General features: G+C 45.9%; 1 protein-coding gene across 1 annotated transcript; it reads left to right on the top strand.

Moving 5' to 3' along the window:
- Nucleotides 1-10,821: 10,821 nt before the first annotated feature.
- Nucleotides 10,822-13,783, top strand: LOC125555829 (putative purple acid phosphatase 20). The gene is made up of 3 exons (XM_048718662.2): nucleotides 10,822-11,206; nucleotides 12,227-12,518; nucleotides 12,612-13,783. The coding sequence occupies exons 1-3, from the start codon at nucleotides 11,042-11,044 to the stop codon at nucleotides 13,463-13,465; spliced, it is 1,311 nt and encodes a 436-aa protein (XP_048574619.1). The 5' UTR covers nucleotides 10,822-11,041; the 3' UTR covers nucleotides 13,466-13,783.
- The last annotated feature ends 783 nt before the right edge of the window (nucleotides 13,784-14,566 follow it).

Raw genomic sequence — 14,566 nt, forward strand, 5'->3', positions numbered from 1 at the left:
ATCACCATGTGATTAACACCCATAGTTCACATTGTCATGTGACCTATACCCAAAGGGTTTACTAGAGTCAGTAATCTAGTTCACATCGTTTATGTGATTAACACCCAAAGAGTACTAAGGTGTGATCATGTTTTGCTTGTGAGATAATTTTAGTCAACGGGTCTGTCACATACAGATCCGTAAGTATTTTGCAAATTCTATGTCTACAATGCTCTGCACGGAGCTACTCTAGCTAATTGCTCCCACTTTCAATATGTATCTAGATCGAGACTTAGAGTCATCCAGATCTGTGTCGAAACTTGCATCGACGTAACTTTTTACGACGAACCTTTTTGTCACCTCCATAATTGAGAAATATTTCCTTATTCTACTAAGGATAATTTTGACCGTTGTCCAGTGATCTACTCTTAGATCACTATTGTACTCCCTTGCTTAACACAGTGTAGGGTATACAGTAGATCTGGTACACAGCATGGCATACTTTATAGAACCTATGGCTGAGGCATAGGGAATGACTTCCATTCTCTTTCTATCTTCTACCGTGGTCGGGCTTTGAGTCTTACTCAATTTCACACCTTGTAACACAGCCAAGAACTCTTTCTTTCACTGTTCCAATTTTTGAACTACTTCAAAATATTGTCAAGGTATGTACTCATTGAAAAAAAACTTATCAAGCATCTTGATCTATCTCTATAGATCTTGATGCTTAATATGTAAGCAGCTTCACCGAGGTCTTTCTTTGAAAAACTTCTTTCAAAACACTCCTTTATGCTTTGCAGAATAATTCTACATTATTCCCGATCAACAATATGTCATTCACATATACTTATCAGAAATGTTGTAGTGCTCCCACTCACTTTCTTGTAAATACAGGCTTCACCGCAAGTCTGTATAAAACTATATGCTTTGATCATCTCATCAAAGCGCATATTCCAACTCCGAGATGCTTGCACCAGTCCATAGATGGATCGCTGGAGCTTGCACATTTTGTTAGCACCTTTAGGATTGACAAAACCTTCTGGTTGTATCATATACAACTCTTCTTTAATAAATCCATTAAGGAATGCAGTTTTGTTTATCCATTTGCCAGATTTCATAAAATGCGGCAATTGCTAACATGATTTGGACAGACTTAAGCATCGCTACGAGTGAGAAAATTTCATCGTAGTCAACACCTTGAACTTTGTCAAAAAACCTTTTTGACAAGTCTAGCTTTGTAGATAGTAACACTACTATCAGCGTCCGTCTTCCTCTTGAAGATCCATTTATTTTCTATGGCTTGCCGATCATCGGGCAAATCCATCAAAGTCCATACTTTGTTCTCATACATGGATCATATCTCAGATTTCATGGCCTCAAACCATTTCGCGGAATCTGGGATCATCATCGCTTCCTCATAGTTCGCAAGTTCGTCATGGTCTAGTAACATGACTTCCAGAACAGGATTACCGTACCACTCTGGTGCGGATCTCACTCTGGTTTACCTACGAGATTCGGTAGTAACTTGATCTGAAGTTACATGATCATCATCATTAGCTTCCTCACTAATTGGTGTAGTAGTCACAAGAACAGATTTTTGTGATGAACTACTTTCCAATAAGGGAGAAGGTACAATTACCTTATCAAGTTTTCTACTTTCCTCCCACTCACTTCTTTTGAGAGAAACTCCTTCTCTAGAAAGGATCCATTCTTAGCAACGAATGTCTTGCCTTCGGATATGTGATAGAAGGTGTACCCAACAGTCTTCTTTGGGTATCCTATGAAGACATATTTCTCTGATTTGGGTTTGAGCTTATCAGGATGAAACTTTTTCACATAAGCATCACAACCCAAAACTTTAAGAAACGACAACTTTGGTTTCTTGCCAAACCATAATTCAGATTGTGTCGTCTCAACGGATTTAGATGGTGCCCTTTTTAACGTGAATGCAGCTGTCTCTAATGCATAACCCCAAAACGATAGTGGTAGATTGGTAAGAGACATCATAGATTGCACTATATCCAATAAAGTACGGTTATGACGATCGGACACACCATTATGCTGTGGTGTTCCAGGTGGCATGAGTTTGTGAAACTATTCCACAATGTTTTAATTGAAGACCAAACTCGTAACTCAAATATTTGTCTCTGCGATCAGATCGTAGAAACTTTTTTTTCTTGTCATGATGATTTTCCACTTCACCCTGGAATTATTTGAACTTTTCAAATGTTTCAGACTTATGTTTCATCAAGTAGATATACTCATATCTGCTCAAATCATCTGTGAAGATCAGAAAATAATGATACCTATCGCGAGCCTCAATACTCATCGGACCACATGCATCAATATGTATGATTTCCAACAAATCTGTTGCTCGCTCCATTGTTCCGAAGAACAGAGTCTTAGTCATCTTGCCCATGAGGCATGGTTCGCAAGCATCAATTGATTCATAATCAAGTGATTCCAAAAGCCCATCAGCATGGAGTTTCTTCATGCTCTTTACACCAATATGACCTAAACGGCAGTGCCACAAATAAGTTGCACTATCATTATTAATTTTGCATCTTTTGGTTTTAATATTATGATTATGTGTATCACTACGATCGAGATCCAACGAACTATTTTCATTGGGTGTGTAACCATATAAGGTTTTATTCATGTAAACAGAACAACAATTTATTCTCTTACTTAAATGAATAACCGTATAAACATGATCAAATCATATTCATGCTCAACGCAAACACCAAATAACACTTATTTAGGTTCAACACTAATCCCGAAATTATAGGGAGTGTGCGATGATGATCATATCAATCTTGGAACCACTTCCAACACACATTGTCACTTCACCCTTAACTAGTCTCTGTTTATTCTGCAACTCCCATTTTGAGTTACTAATCTTAGCAACTGAACTAGTATCAAATACTGAGGGGTTGCTATAAACACTAGTAAAGTACACATCAATAACATGTATATCAAATATACTTATGTTCACTTTGCCATCCTTCTTATCCGCCAATCACTTGGGGTAGTTCCGCTTCCAGTGACTAGTCCCTTTGCAGTAGAAGCACTTAGTCTCAGGCTTAGGACCAGACTTGGGTTTCTTCACTTGAGCCGCAACTTGCTTGCTATTCTTCTTGAAGTTCCCCTTCTTCCCTCTGCCCTTTTCTTGAAACTAGTGGTCTTGTCTACCATCAACACTTGATGTTTTTCTCGATTTCTACCTTCGTCAATTTCAGCATTACGAAGAGCTTGGGAATCGTTTCCGTTATCCCTTGCATATTATAGTTCATCACGAAGTTCTACTAACTTGGTGATGGTGACTAGAGAATTCTGTCAATCACTATCTTATCTGGAAGATTAACTCCCACTTGATTCAAGAGATTGTAGTACCCAGACAATCTGAGCACATGCTCACTAGTTGAGCGATTCTCCTCCATCTTTTAGCTATAGAACTTGTTGGAGACTTCATATCTCTCAACTCGGGTATTTGCTTGAAATATTAACTTCAACTCCTGGAACATCTCATATGGTCCATGACGTTCAAAACGTCTTTGAAGTCCCGATTCTAAGCCATTATTCATGGTGCACTAAACTATCAAGTAGTCATCATATTGAGCTAGCCAAACGTTCATAACGTCTGGATCTGCTCCTGCAATAGGTCTGTCACCTAGCGGTGCATCAAGGACATAATTCTTCTGTGCAGCAATGAGGATAAACCTCGGATCACGGATCCAAACCGCATCATTGCTACTAACATCTTTCAACACAATTTTCTCTAGGAACATATCAAAATAAACACAGGGAAGCAACAACGCGAGCTATTGATCTACAACATAATTTGCAAAATACTACCAGGACTAAGTTCATGATAAATTTAAAGTTCAATTAATCATATTACTTAAGAACTCCCACTTAGATAGACATCCCTCTAATCCTCTAAGTGATTACGTGATCCAAATCAACTAAACCATGTCCGATCATCACGTGAGATGGAGTAGTTTCATTGGTGAACATCACTATGTTGATCATATCTACTATATGATTCACGCTCGACCTTTCGGTCTCCGTGTTCCGAGGCCATATCTGTATATGCTTGGCTCGTCAAGTATAACCTGAGTATTCCGCGTGTGCAACTGTTTTGCACCCGTTGTATTTAAACGTAGAGCCTATCACACCCGATCATCACGTGGTGTCTCAGCACGAAGAACTTTTGCAACGGTGCATACTCAGGGAGAACACTTCTTGATAATTAGTGAGAGATCATCTTATAATGCTACCGTCAATCAAAGCAAGATAAGATGCATAAAAGATAAACAGCACATGCAATCAATATAAGTGATATGATATGGCCATCATCATCTTGTGCTTGTGATCTCCATCTTCGAAGCACCGTCGTGATCACCATCGTCACCGGCGCGACACCTTGATCTTCATCGTAGCATCGTTGTCGTCTCGCCAATTTTATGCTTCCACGAATATGGCTACCGCTTAGTGATAAAGTAAAGCATTACAGCGCGATTGCATTGCATACAATAAAGCGACAACCATATGGCTCCTGCCAGTTGCCGATAACTCGGTTACAAAACATGACCATCTCATACAATAAAATTTAGCATCATGTCTTGACCATATCACATCACAACATGCCCTGCAAAAATAAGTTAGACGTCCTCTACTTTGTTGTTGCAAGTTTTACGTGGCTGCTACGGGCTTAAGCAAGAACCAATCTTACCTACGCATCAAAACCACAACGACAGTTTGTCAAGTTGGTGCTGTTTTAACCTTCGCAAGGACCGGGCGTAGCCACACTCGGTTCAACTAAAGTTGGAGAAACTGTCACCCGCTAGCCACCTTTGTGCAAAGCACGTCGGGAGAACCGGTCTCGCGTAAGCGTACACGTAATGTCGGTTCGGGCCGCTTCGTCCAACAATACCGCTGAACCAAAGTATGACATGCTGGTAAGCAGTATGACTTATATCGCCCACAACTCACTTGTGTTCTACTCGTGCATATAACATCAACACATAAAACCTAGGCTCGGATGCCACTGTTGGCAAACGTAGTAATTTCAAAAAAAATCCTACGCACACGCAAGATCATGGTGATGCATAGCAACGAGAGGGGAGAGTGTGATCTACGTACCCTTGTAGATCGACAGTGGAAGCGTTAGCACAACGCGGTTGATGTAGTCGTACGTATTCACGGCCCGACCGGTCAAGCACCGAAACTACGGCACCTCCGAGTTTTAGCACACGTTCAGCTCGATGACGATCCTCGGACTCCGATCCAGCAAAGTGTCAGGGAAGAGTTCCGTCAGCATGATGGCGTGGTGACGATCTTGATGTACTACCGTCGCAGGGCTTTGCCTAAGCACCGCTATAATATTATCGACGATTATGGTGGAAGGGGGCACCACACACGGCTAAGAATATGATCACGTGGATCAACTTGTGTGTCTAGGGGTGCCCCCTGCCCCCGTATATAAAGGAGCAGGGGGAGGTGCGGCCGGCCAGGAGGAGTCCTACTCCCACCGGGAGTAGGATTCCCCCCCCCTTTCCTAGTTGGAATAGGATTCGGGAGGGGGAAAGAGGAGAGAGAGAAGGAAGGAGGGGGCGCCGCCCCCCTCTCCTTGTCCTATTCGGACTAGGGGGGAGGGGCGCGCGGCCCAGCCCTGGCCACCTCTCCTCTCTTTCACTAAAGCCCACTAAGGCCCATATACCTCCCGGGGGGTTCCGGTAACCTCCCGGTACTCCGGTAAAATCCCGATTTCACTCGGAACACTTCCGATATCCAAATATAGGCTTCCAATATATCAATGTTTATGTCTCGACCATTTCGAGACTCCTCGTCATGTCTGTGATCACATCCGGGACTCTGAACAAACTTCGGTACATCAAAATGCATAAACTCATAATATAACTGTGATCAAAACCTTAAGCGTGCGGACCCTACGGGTTCGAGAACAATGTAGACATGACCAAGACACGTCTCCGATCAATAACCAATAGCGGAACCTGGATGCTCATATTGTCTCCCACATATTCTACGAAGATCTTTATTGGTCAGACCGCATAACAACATACGTTGTTCCCTTTGTCATCGGTATGTTACTTGCCCGAGATTTGATCGTAGGTAACTTAATACCTAGTTCAATCTCGTTATCGGCAAGTCTCTTTACTCGTTTCATAATACATCATCTTGCAACTAACTTATTAGTTGTAATGCTTGCAAGGCTTATGTGATGTGCATTACCGAGAGGGCCCAGAGATACCTCTCCGACAATCGGAGTGACAAATCCTAATCTCAAAATACGCCAACCCAACATTCACCTTTGGAGACACCTGTAGAGCTCCTTTATAATCACCCAGTTACGTTGTGACGTTTGGTAGCACACAAAGTGTTCCTCCGGTAAACGGGAGTTGCATAATCTCATAGTCATAGGAACATGTATAAGTCATGAAGAAAGCAATAGCAACATACTAAACGATCGAGTGCTAAGCTAACGGAATGGGTCAAGTCAATCACATCATTCTTCTAATGATGTGATCCCGTTAATCAAATAACAACTCTTTTGTTCATGGTTAGGAAACATAACCATCTTCGATTAACGAGCTAGTCTAGTAGAGGCATACTAGTGACACTCTGTTTGTCTATGTATTCACACATGTATTATGTTTCTGGTTAATACAATTCTAGCATGAATAATAAACATTTATCATGATATAAGGAAATAAATAATAACTTTATTATTGCCTCTAGGGCATATTTCCTTCACTAAGTTGCTAAAATCTGCCAAGACTTAAAATTGGGAAAAGGCTAGATTTTTATTTGGTCAAGTAGTCTAATCACCGCCCTCTAGACCTTCTTTCGATCCTACAAGAGGCTAACAAACTGCCTGCATTAAATCAGCTCATGAGAAGATGAGACGAGGGGAGTAGTACCTGCTTGGTGGAATCGCAACGGCCATCTGCCCATCCGGATGATTGTTAGGGATGCCGGTTCTACCAGCGACGCCACTCGAGTTCAAGGTCGGGGAAGGACATGCTCATTGCCATGGCGCTAATTCGGGTAGCCAGGAAGGTGGTTTGTCTCCCTCGCATGATTCAGACGAGGTTAGAGGCATGATCTGATCTCTTTTGGGGGGTGGCGATGCAAGGCAGCGACGGCGGCGCACCTACGGCTTGCCCAAGTCATGAGAGGAGAGGAGAGGTCGGGGAAGACCTTTTGTTTTTAGGGAGGGTTAGCGACCAGGAGTTTTCCAAATGGGTCGGGATATTTTTTTGGACGGGCAGAACAGGCCCAGTTTACCAGAGGCCTCTGCTTCGGCCCCTGAAGCAGCAACCCACATGATAGTTGGGCCAGTTTAAATAGATTGCGGAACAGGTCGCCTCAGACATGAAATCTGACGGCCATGAACTTCCATATCGTGAAAACGGATGGCTAAAGACACAAATCGCTGTGAGGGTGGGGATTAGGTGCGGTTATACTGTCCTGAATTTGTAACCCCCAAACACGAGGCATTCCCCCATTAATCTAAAACAAAGTAGGAGTAGCATGTTACCTCAACCATGAGGGCCCGAACCTGCGTAAAATCCCCGTGTGCAATCTCCTCCGATACTTCCGGATATGCTCTCCACCCTATCGAGTGATAGAGGCAAAGGTGTCCCGATGTTTTGATGAGATGGTGGATGTCATTTTCTATGGGAGTCGACCTTGACGATCCGACTATGAACGTGCGAGACGCCGCACCTTAACAATTGCTAAACCAACTTCCGAGGGGTTATTGACCACGCCGGAGCACGATCAACCTGACCATGAGGGTTTGTTTCCTGCAAGAAAACGAAGAACAAGCAAGAAATTGAGATTGAAATATGGATATTGTGAATATAAGAGGAAAGCTTTATTAACGAAGGTGGGATTCTGTGACGTCTTGGTCCGGTCGTTGAACACAAACGAAGTACGCGAAGTAAGCAGCTATGGCGAACTGTTAATCTAAACAAATCCCAAAGTCTAAACGGTGCCCTAAGGGTTGTATATATGGAGGAAGAGGGGGGGGGGATTTCGTGGCCCTTGGGGGAGGGGTCCGAAACCAACCCTATCTCTTGTTTCGCCACACATACGGACTCTAAAAACAGCCTATACTTATGTATTTCGAAATTACATGGGTCGGGCCCAATAATAAGGTGATACGGCACCTATAATAGCCTCTGGACGAAATTTATGAAGTGACATCTTGTATATTTCGTCCAAGGCTTCATGCACTCATTATGGTGGCTTCAAAGTCCTGAAATCATCACTTGTAACTCCGTTCTTGTTCCCCTTGCGCATGCCATCCTCTCCATGTTTGGTCTTGCTCCAGTGTTCAGCCCTCTTATCCATGCCAGGCCCTTCATTTGTAAGCAAAACAAATGTATCCAATTTAGGCAGCATCATATTCTCATGAACATTAGAATCATTACCAAGAAACGGAAGTACCTGATAATTTAATTGACGTGCGCGAGCTCTAGTAATTGGTCCAGTATATGTGGCAGTAGGGTTGTGGGTGTAACAATGGTATTGATGTCCTCATCACCGAGGACACTAACGGTTTTTGCACCGTCACATGGAATATTTTATGAATTTGTCTTTTTAAATCATGGTAAATTTTAGAAATTTTGTAATGTTCACGTGGCAACTTCAAAATTTTGTTCTCTAGAAATCATGGCGACCTTTTTTCCTCTGTGTTACCCACATACAAAACCTACAAAAACACAAGTTGACATTATTAAAACATACAATTAACTAGGGCACACAACTTTTCATTCCAACCTAGGGGTAAAACCATGAGTTTCATCCATCTTTCCTTGTAAATATATGTAGTTACCATAATTTAACTGAATAATTTTCTAATTATAGAACAAATCTTGCTAAAACGGTTGCCATGCTACCCCTTAATTTCTAATTCTGCTTTGCTATCCTAGATATTTCTACATATTTGTCATGTTACTATGTGTTTAAGGTTTTCATACTTTTTTTTGAACCATTACCAATTTTCGATGTTAGCTATACATTCTCTAAATTTTCCATGTGAACTATATTTTTGTATATGAATTTGTCATGTGATCATTGCTGATTTCCAAATGTTTCGATGTTATGTAGAACAAAAATCCTAATATTGCCACGCGACATTTTTTTAAATAGCCATGAATTACGAAACAATTCTATCTAAATTATGCCATGTGACTGGTACATATTTTTTCTTAATTTGGCACAAGGAATCCCACAAGGGGAGATACATGAGCTAAGCTCTAATGTCTAGATCTATTCTTAGCTTCCCCTAAAATGGAGGAGAAGGAGGGATATATATAGGTCCAAGGAAAGGAAGGGGTAAGTGAGCGCGAAAGGTAAAGTTACATGGGCCTTGCCCAAATTCGGCCCACAGATGCACTACCGGATAGTCCGGTGGAAGCAGAAACTTTTGGGCGTCCAGAAATTGTACTACTAGACTGTCCGCTTGGGAGACTGGACTGTCCGGTAATGCAATTTCTGCACAGACCAAAACTGCTCTCTGGATGGATCGGACAATCCGGTTGGGCGACCGGACAGTCCGGTAGTGTAAATTTTGCACCGTCTTCTTTCGTCGTCGCTTTCAAGCTTCCCTCACGGGCGGTGTAGGCGTACACTTGCGCTTGCACTCCTCCTTGTCATCTGTGGTGCTCCGATGATGTCTATGAATGCATATGAGAGGAGTGTCAAGTAGTATACCATCCTCGATGGGGACAAGTGAACACGTGTAAAGGAGATGATTCACATTTGTGTATATGGAGTAGATGTCGCATGTGTCACTTGCCAAATGGACTCTTGACATGGTGATGTCTGTAGGATGCTCCGCATCACACCTCCTTCTAGCTAGGGTTAGCAAAGTGTTAGCTTTTTTCTAGTTGAGGTTTTGCTCCTTGCCGCATCTTCTCTTGAGAGAGGGAGAGATAGATAAACCTCATTAGAGTCTAAGATCTTCATTGGGGAAGATCCCCTAGTGTATTCAAGACCCCACTTGAGGGAAGATCCTCCTAGTGGATTCAAGACCCCTCTTGAGAGAAGAACCCCCTAGTGGATTCAAGACCTCAACCGTCAAGGATTGGGATAAACTAGTTACCTTTTGTTACCATCTTGTGTTGGATTTGGACCTTTGTATCCTTATATGTATATGTGGATTTAGCATGTGTGTAATTGGATATTGTTTATTTGAGAGTTCGTCTTGTGTTCTGCTTTGATTTGCTCTTTTTTTCCCTTTAAATGTGAAAAGATCTTCCTCTAGAGGAAGGAGCTCATTCACAGAATTTTCACTTTTCTTTGCCAAGGAAGATGATGAGGAGAGCGAGGGTAAATGACACGTGGAGGCCAGTTGATTAGGGGGCAGACACAGACGTGCAGCGCGCGTCGACAAACATGGAAGGGCCTCCCAGCGCAAACGAAAGCGTTCACTCGTTTCTAGTATCTCATTGAGGGACGGTAGCTCGGATGAAGAAAAAAACTATGCTGACATCTACATTTCGTTTTTGATGTAGAGTTCCGTGCCGTCTGGTCACAATATTGCAGCTAACCGATCTCCACTCCAGCCAGCCAAAAAAGAAAGGAAATGGATTTGGGAAGAGCCATTCCCATCACGTCACGGGCAACGGCGGACCCAAACCAAGTCCCATCCCCCAATCCGCGTAAACCGCCAAGGGAAGAACAGAGGGTAATACGGCCTCGCAGTTGGCACCCCACCCTACACCACAGCCGCGCTTCCCCGTTATCGCACCAAAAACGCTAGTCTAGTCCAGGACACAAGTCACCCGAGGTTGACGCAATACCGGATCCACGAGTCAGATTCCCACCTGAAAACACATCCAAAATCCATCCACGGCAGCGGCAGCCCGCCAGTATTGTGCGCTCTAGAAAACAAGACTAGTAGTATATCGCGCCCGTCGCCTGCGCGCAACCTGCCAGCCTCCTACTATACATACCGCCCCGCGCCCCCATCAAGCCATCCATCGCCTCTCACTCCCTCGCCTCCTGTCAGTCCAAGATCAGGACAATGGGGAAGATGAGGGGCACGGTGGCGTTGGCTCTCCTCGTCCTCGCGCTGTCGTCGCTGCCCCCGGCGTGCCTCGCCGTGACGTCGCCGTACGTGCGCCCGAGGCCCAGGGCGACGCTCTCATTGCGCCGGGACGCCGACGCCGGCGGCCAGACGCCGCAGCAGGTACGTACCGCGCGTCTGCTCAGATCAATACTCCCCGTAGATAGATGGCGATGTCGCTTCTTTCTCGGCGGGGTTTCTTCCGTCACCTTTAGATCCTGAGACACCGACCGGCCTGCGTGATCAGGCCATTTTGCAATCTGAAATCCTGAAATGCCATGTCAGTTGTTCGTCCCCGTGGAGACCATTCCCTTGTTTCATTTTTCTGTTGGATTGAGTGTTAGTGGAAGAAAAGTGTTTTGTACATGAGTGACAAGTCCATCACTCCAACCAAAATCCTAACCCCCGCAGCAACAACCATCCCCTCTGCTGCTCTGCTTTGGAGTTCCTCGTGATCTTGATTTTGGTTGTCGTTCCTGACCATGTTGATGTCGGCATGTGGTTTGGCCTAGGCGCCATAGTTTGGTGAGTCCCACTAGCACATTTCTTGGCAGTACCTTAATATGGTCCATGGAGGAAAGCAGGAGCGCTGCAAATTTGTATAGAACCTACTACTACTAGTATAGTGCTGCAATTTAATGATGGCAATCTTGAGCCACCGCCCATGCCTTGCCTTTTCCTTCCTTGAGGAAAGCAACCAAACCAAAACTGGATACGAGTGTTTCATTATCTGCCAAACTTTGGCCGGCCTGTGTGAAACTATACCGCATCAGAGCACTGAATTGTTGGTATGGACGGTTCACGCTAGAAACCATAAACCACCGCCTTTGAATGTTCACACTTGCATTCAGTGTATCCGTTTATGCAAATTAGGATACTTTTCAGTCTAATTTTGCCCGCCTTCTCTTTCCTAACTGTTGGAAAGTTTCCTAATGTGCATTAGAAGACTGACAAAATCTGACATCAAGCTTCATCTCATGAACGATAGATAGTGTGTATTAAGACTCGTTTAACATCACACTTGATGTGGTTGAAAGCTCTTGCGAAATGCTTTGCTTGGCGCTAAGCCAATATTCACCGTTAAATGCCCCAAAAAGTTATTACTACTAGTGGATTTGAATCATTATGTGGTACAACTTTCAGGTGCATGTGTCGGCTGTGGGCCCTGACAAGATGAGGGTGACATGGATCACCGACGACGACGCACCGGCGACGGTGGACTACGGCACGGCTTCAGGCCAGTACCCCTTCTCCGCCACCGGAACCACCGCCGGTTACTCCTACCTCTTGTACCACTCGGGGAACATCCACGACGCCGTCGTCGGCCCACTGAAACCCAGCACCACCTACTACTACCGCTGCAGCTCCGACACGTCGCGGGAGTTCTCCTTCCGAACGCCCCCGTCAGTCCTCCCCTTCACCTTCGTCATTGCCGGTAATGTCCCTGCATCTTGCCGTTAGAGTCTCAGTTTTTCCGTTTCAGTTTTCAAAGTCTCATACAATGGAATGCGGACGCGCATCCATGCAGGCGACCTGGGCCAGACGGAGTGGACCAACTCCACGCTGCAGCACATCGCCGCCGCCGACTACGACATGCTGCTCCTGCCCGGCGACCTGTCGTACGCCGACCTGGACCAGCCGCGCTGGGACTCGTACGGACGCCTGGTGGAGCCCCTGGCGAGCGCGCGGCCCTGGATGGTGACCGAGGGTAACCACGAGGTGGAGAAGATCCCCCTCATCGAGCGCCACCCCTTCAAGGCCTACAACGCGCGGTGGCGCATGCCGTACGACGCCGGCGCCTCGCCGTCGGGGTCCAACCTCTACTACTCCTTCGACGCGGCCGGCGGCACCGTGCACGTCATCATGCTGGGCTCCTACACCGACTACGACACCGGCACGGCGCAGCACAGGTGGCTGCAGGCCGACCTCGCCGGGGTCGACCGCGGGAAGACGGCGTTCGTGGTGGCGCTGGTGCACGCGCCGTGGTACAACAGCAACAAGGCGCACCAGGGGGAGGGCGACGGCATGCGCGACGCCATGGAGGCGCTGCTCTACGGCGCCCGCGTGGACGCGGTGTTCGCCGGGCACGTGCACGCCTACGAGAGGTTCGCGCGCGTCTACGGCGACAAGGAGGACCAGTGCGGGCCGGTGTACGTGACCATCGGAGACGGCGGCAACCGGGAAGGGCTGGCGGAGAAGTACATCGACCCGCAGCCCAAGACGTCGGTGTTCCGGGAGGCCAGCTTCGGGCATGGCAGGCTGCAGGTGGTGAACGTGACGCACGCCCTGTGGACGTGGCACCGGAACGACGATGACGAGCCGGTGGTGGCTGACCAGACTTGGATCACCAGTCTCGCGTCCAACCCGGCCTGTAAAAAATGATGACCAAACAGCACCTGATGCCAGAACGTACTCCATGACCAAAAATAGTGTTTTATATATAATATATATAAATATATATATACACAGTATATGATTTAGAGACAAAGATTGTTCCTGTTACTGTTTGTCATATGTAGTACTGCCTCGTTACTTGATCATATATCAAGATTTGATACTGCTAACCGGGAACCTTTCGTTTTTAAGACACCAGCACAAATCCATGTGTGGCTGCAACGAGAGAAACACCAATTCATGTCAACAAACTGTGTCGTGGGACGACGGTTGCTCATGAGAAAAAAAGTTGAATCATTTGCTCAAGGAGCGTGCAGCGGCCGGCTAGCGGAGGCGGGCGGGCAGGTGCCATCAGAACTAAAGGACAAATCCACATTACCAATTTGTCCCCAAGCTAAATTCTAATGGCCAGTTTGGTTGGCATCCTGACCATTTTGTGCCTGGCCTGAGTCCTCCCTGGGAGCTGCCTGAGAGTCGTTTGGTTGGTAGCCTGATCATGCCTGCACTAGCCTGGCCTGGAGGGATATACATGTGGTTAGCCTGGTCAAAAACTGCATGCACGTACTTAGCCTGGTCCAGGCGTCTGAATTCGGATGCCTGGCCGATGCCTGGACTCTAAAATAGTTGCCTGGCTTACTAATATGTACTGATGCAGTAACTAGCATATGTACGCTTCCACTTTGAATCACGGCCAGGCCAGGCACGAACCAAACGACCTTACCACATGCTTGCCTGGCCAGGTAGAAAACCATTGTCTTCCCAGGCCTAGTCCAGGCACCTATTTAACCCAGGCATGGACTTGTGGATGCAAACCAAACTAACCTTAAGTCCACCGTGGGGGCGATGAGGGGGGCCTAGCCGATTCTGCCAGGGATGCTGGTGGCGATCCACAAGCCGTTCGATCGGCGAGTGGGGGGACGGTTTTGGGCGTTAGCTAACGAGGGCGATGAGGGGGAAGACCGAGGATGAGGATACACCCTCGAAGGCACCGGTCATGGCGGATGCGCCGAGCTCGCCGGAAGCGTTGGGTTCGCGTTCTACTTTGATCTGTGAGCTCTTGAACCAGGGGTACGAAGAAGATGATCTCAA

The sequence above is a fragment of the Triticum urartu genome, chromosome 5A (genome assembly GCF_056163025.1).
Source record: "Triticum urartu cultivar PI428250 chromosome 5A, HENAU_Tu73, whole genome shotgun sequence".
Classification (NCBI taxonomy): Eukaryota; Viridiplantae; Streptophyta; class Magnoliopsida; order Poales; family Poaceae; genus Triticum; species Triticum urartu.

Bases quoted from the DNA above. Each gene is read 5' to 3' on its own strand.
- LOC125555829 (XM_048718662.2), top strand. From the start codon at position 11,042: ATGGGGAAGATGAGGGGCACGGTGGCGTTGGCTCTCCTCGTCCTCGCG. The intron at 11,207-12,226 runs GTACGTACCGCG...TACAACTTTCAG, and splicing joins GCGGCCAGACGCCGCAGCAG to GTGCATGTGTCGGCTGTGGG. The intron at 12,519-12,611 runs GTAATGTCCCTG...GCATCCATGCAG, and splicing joins CTTCACCTTCGTCATTGCCG to GCGACCTGGGCCAGACGGAG.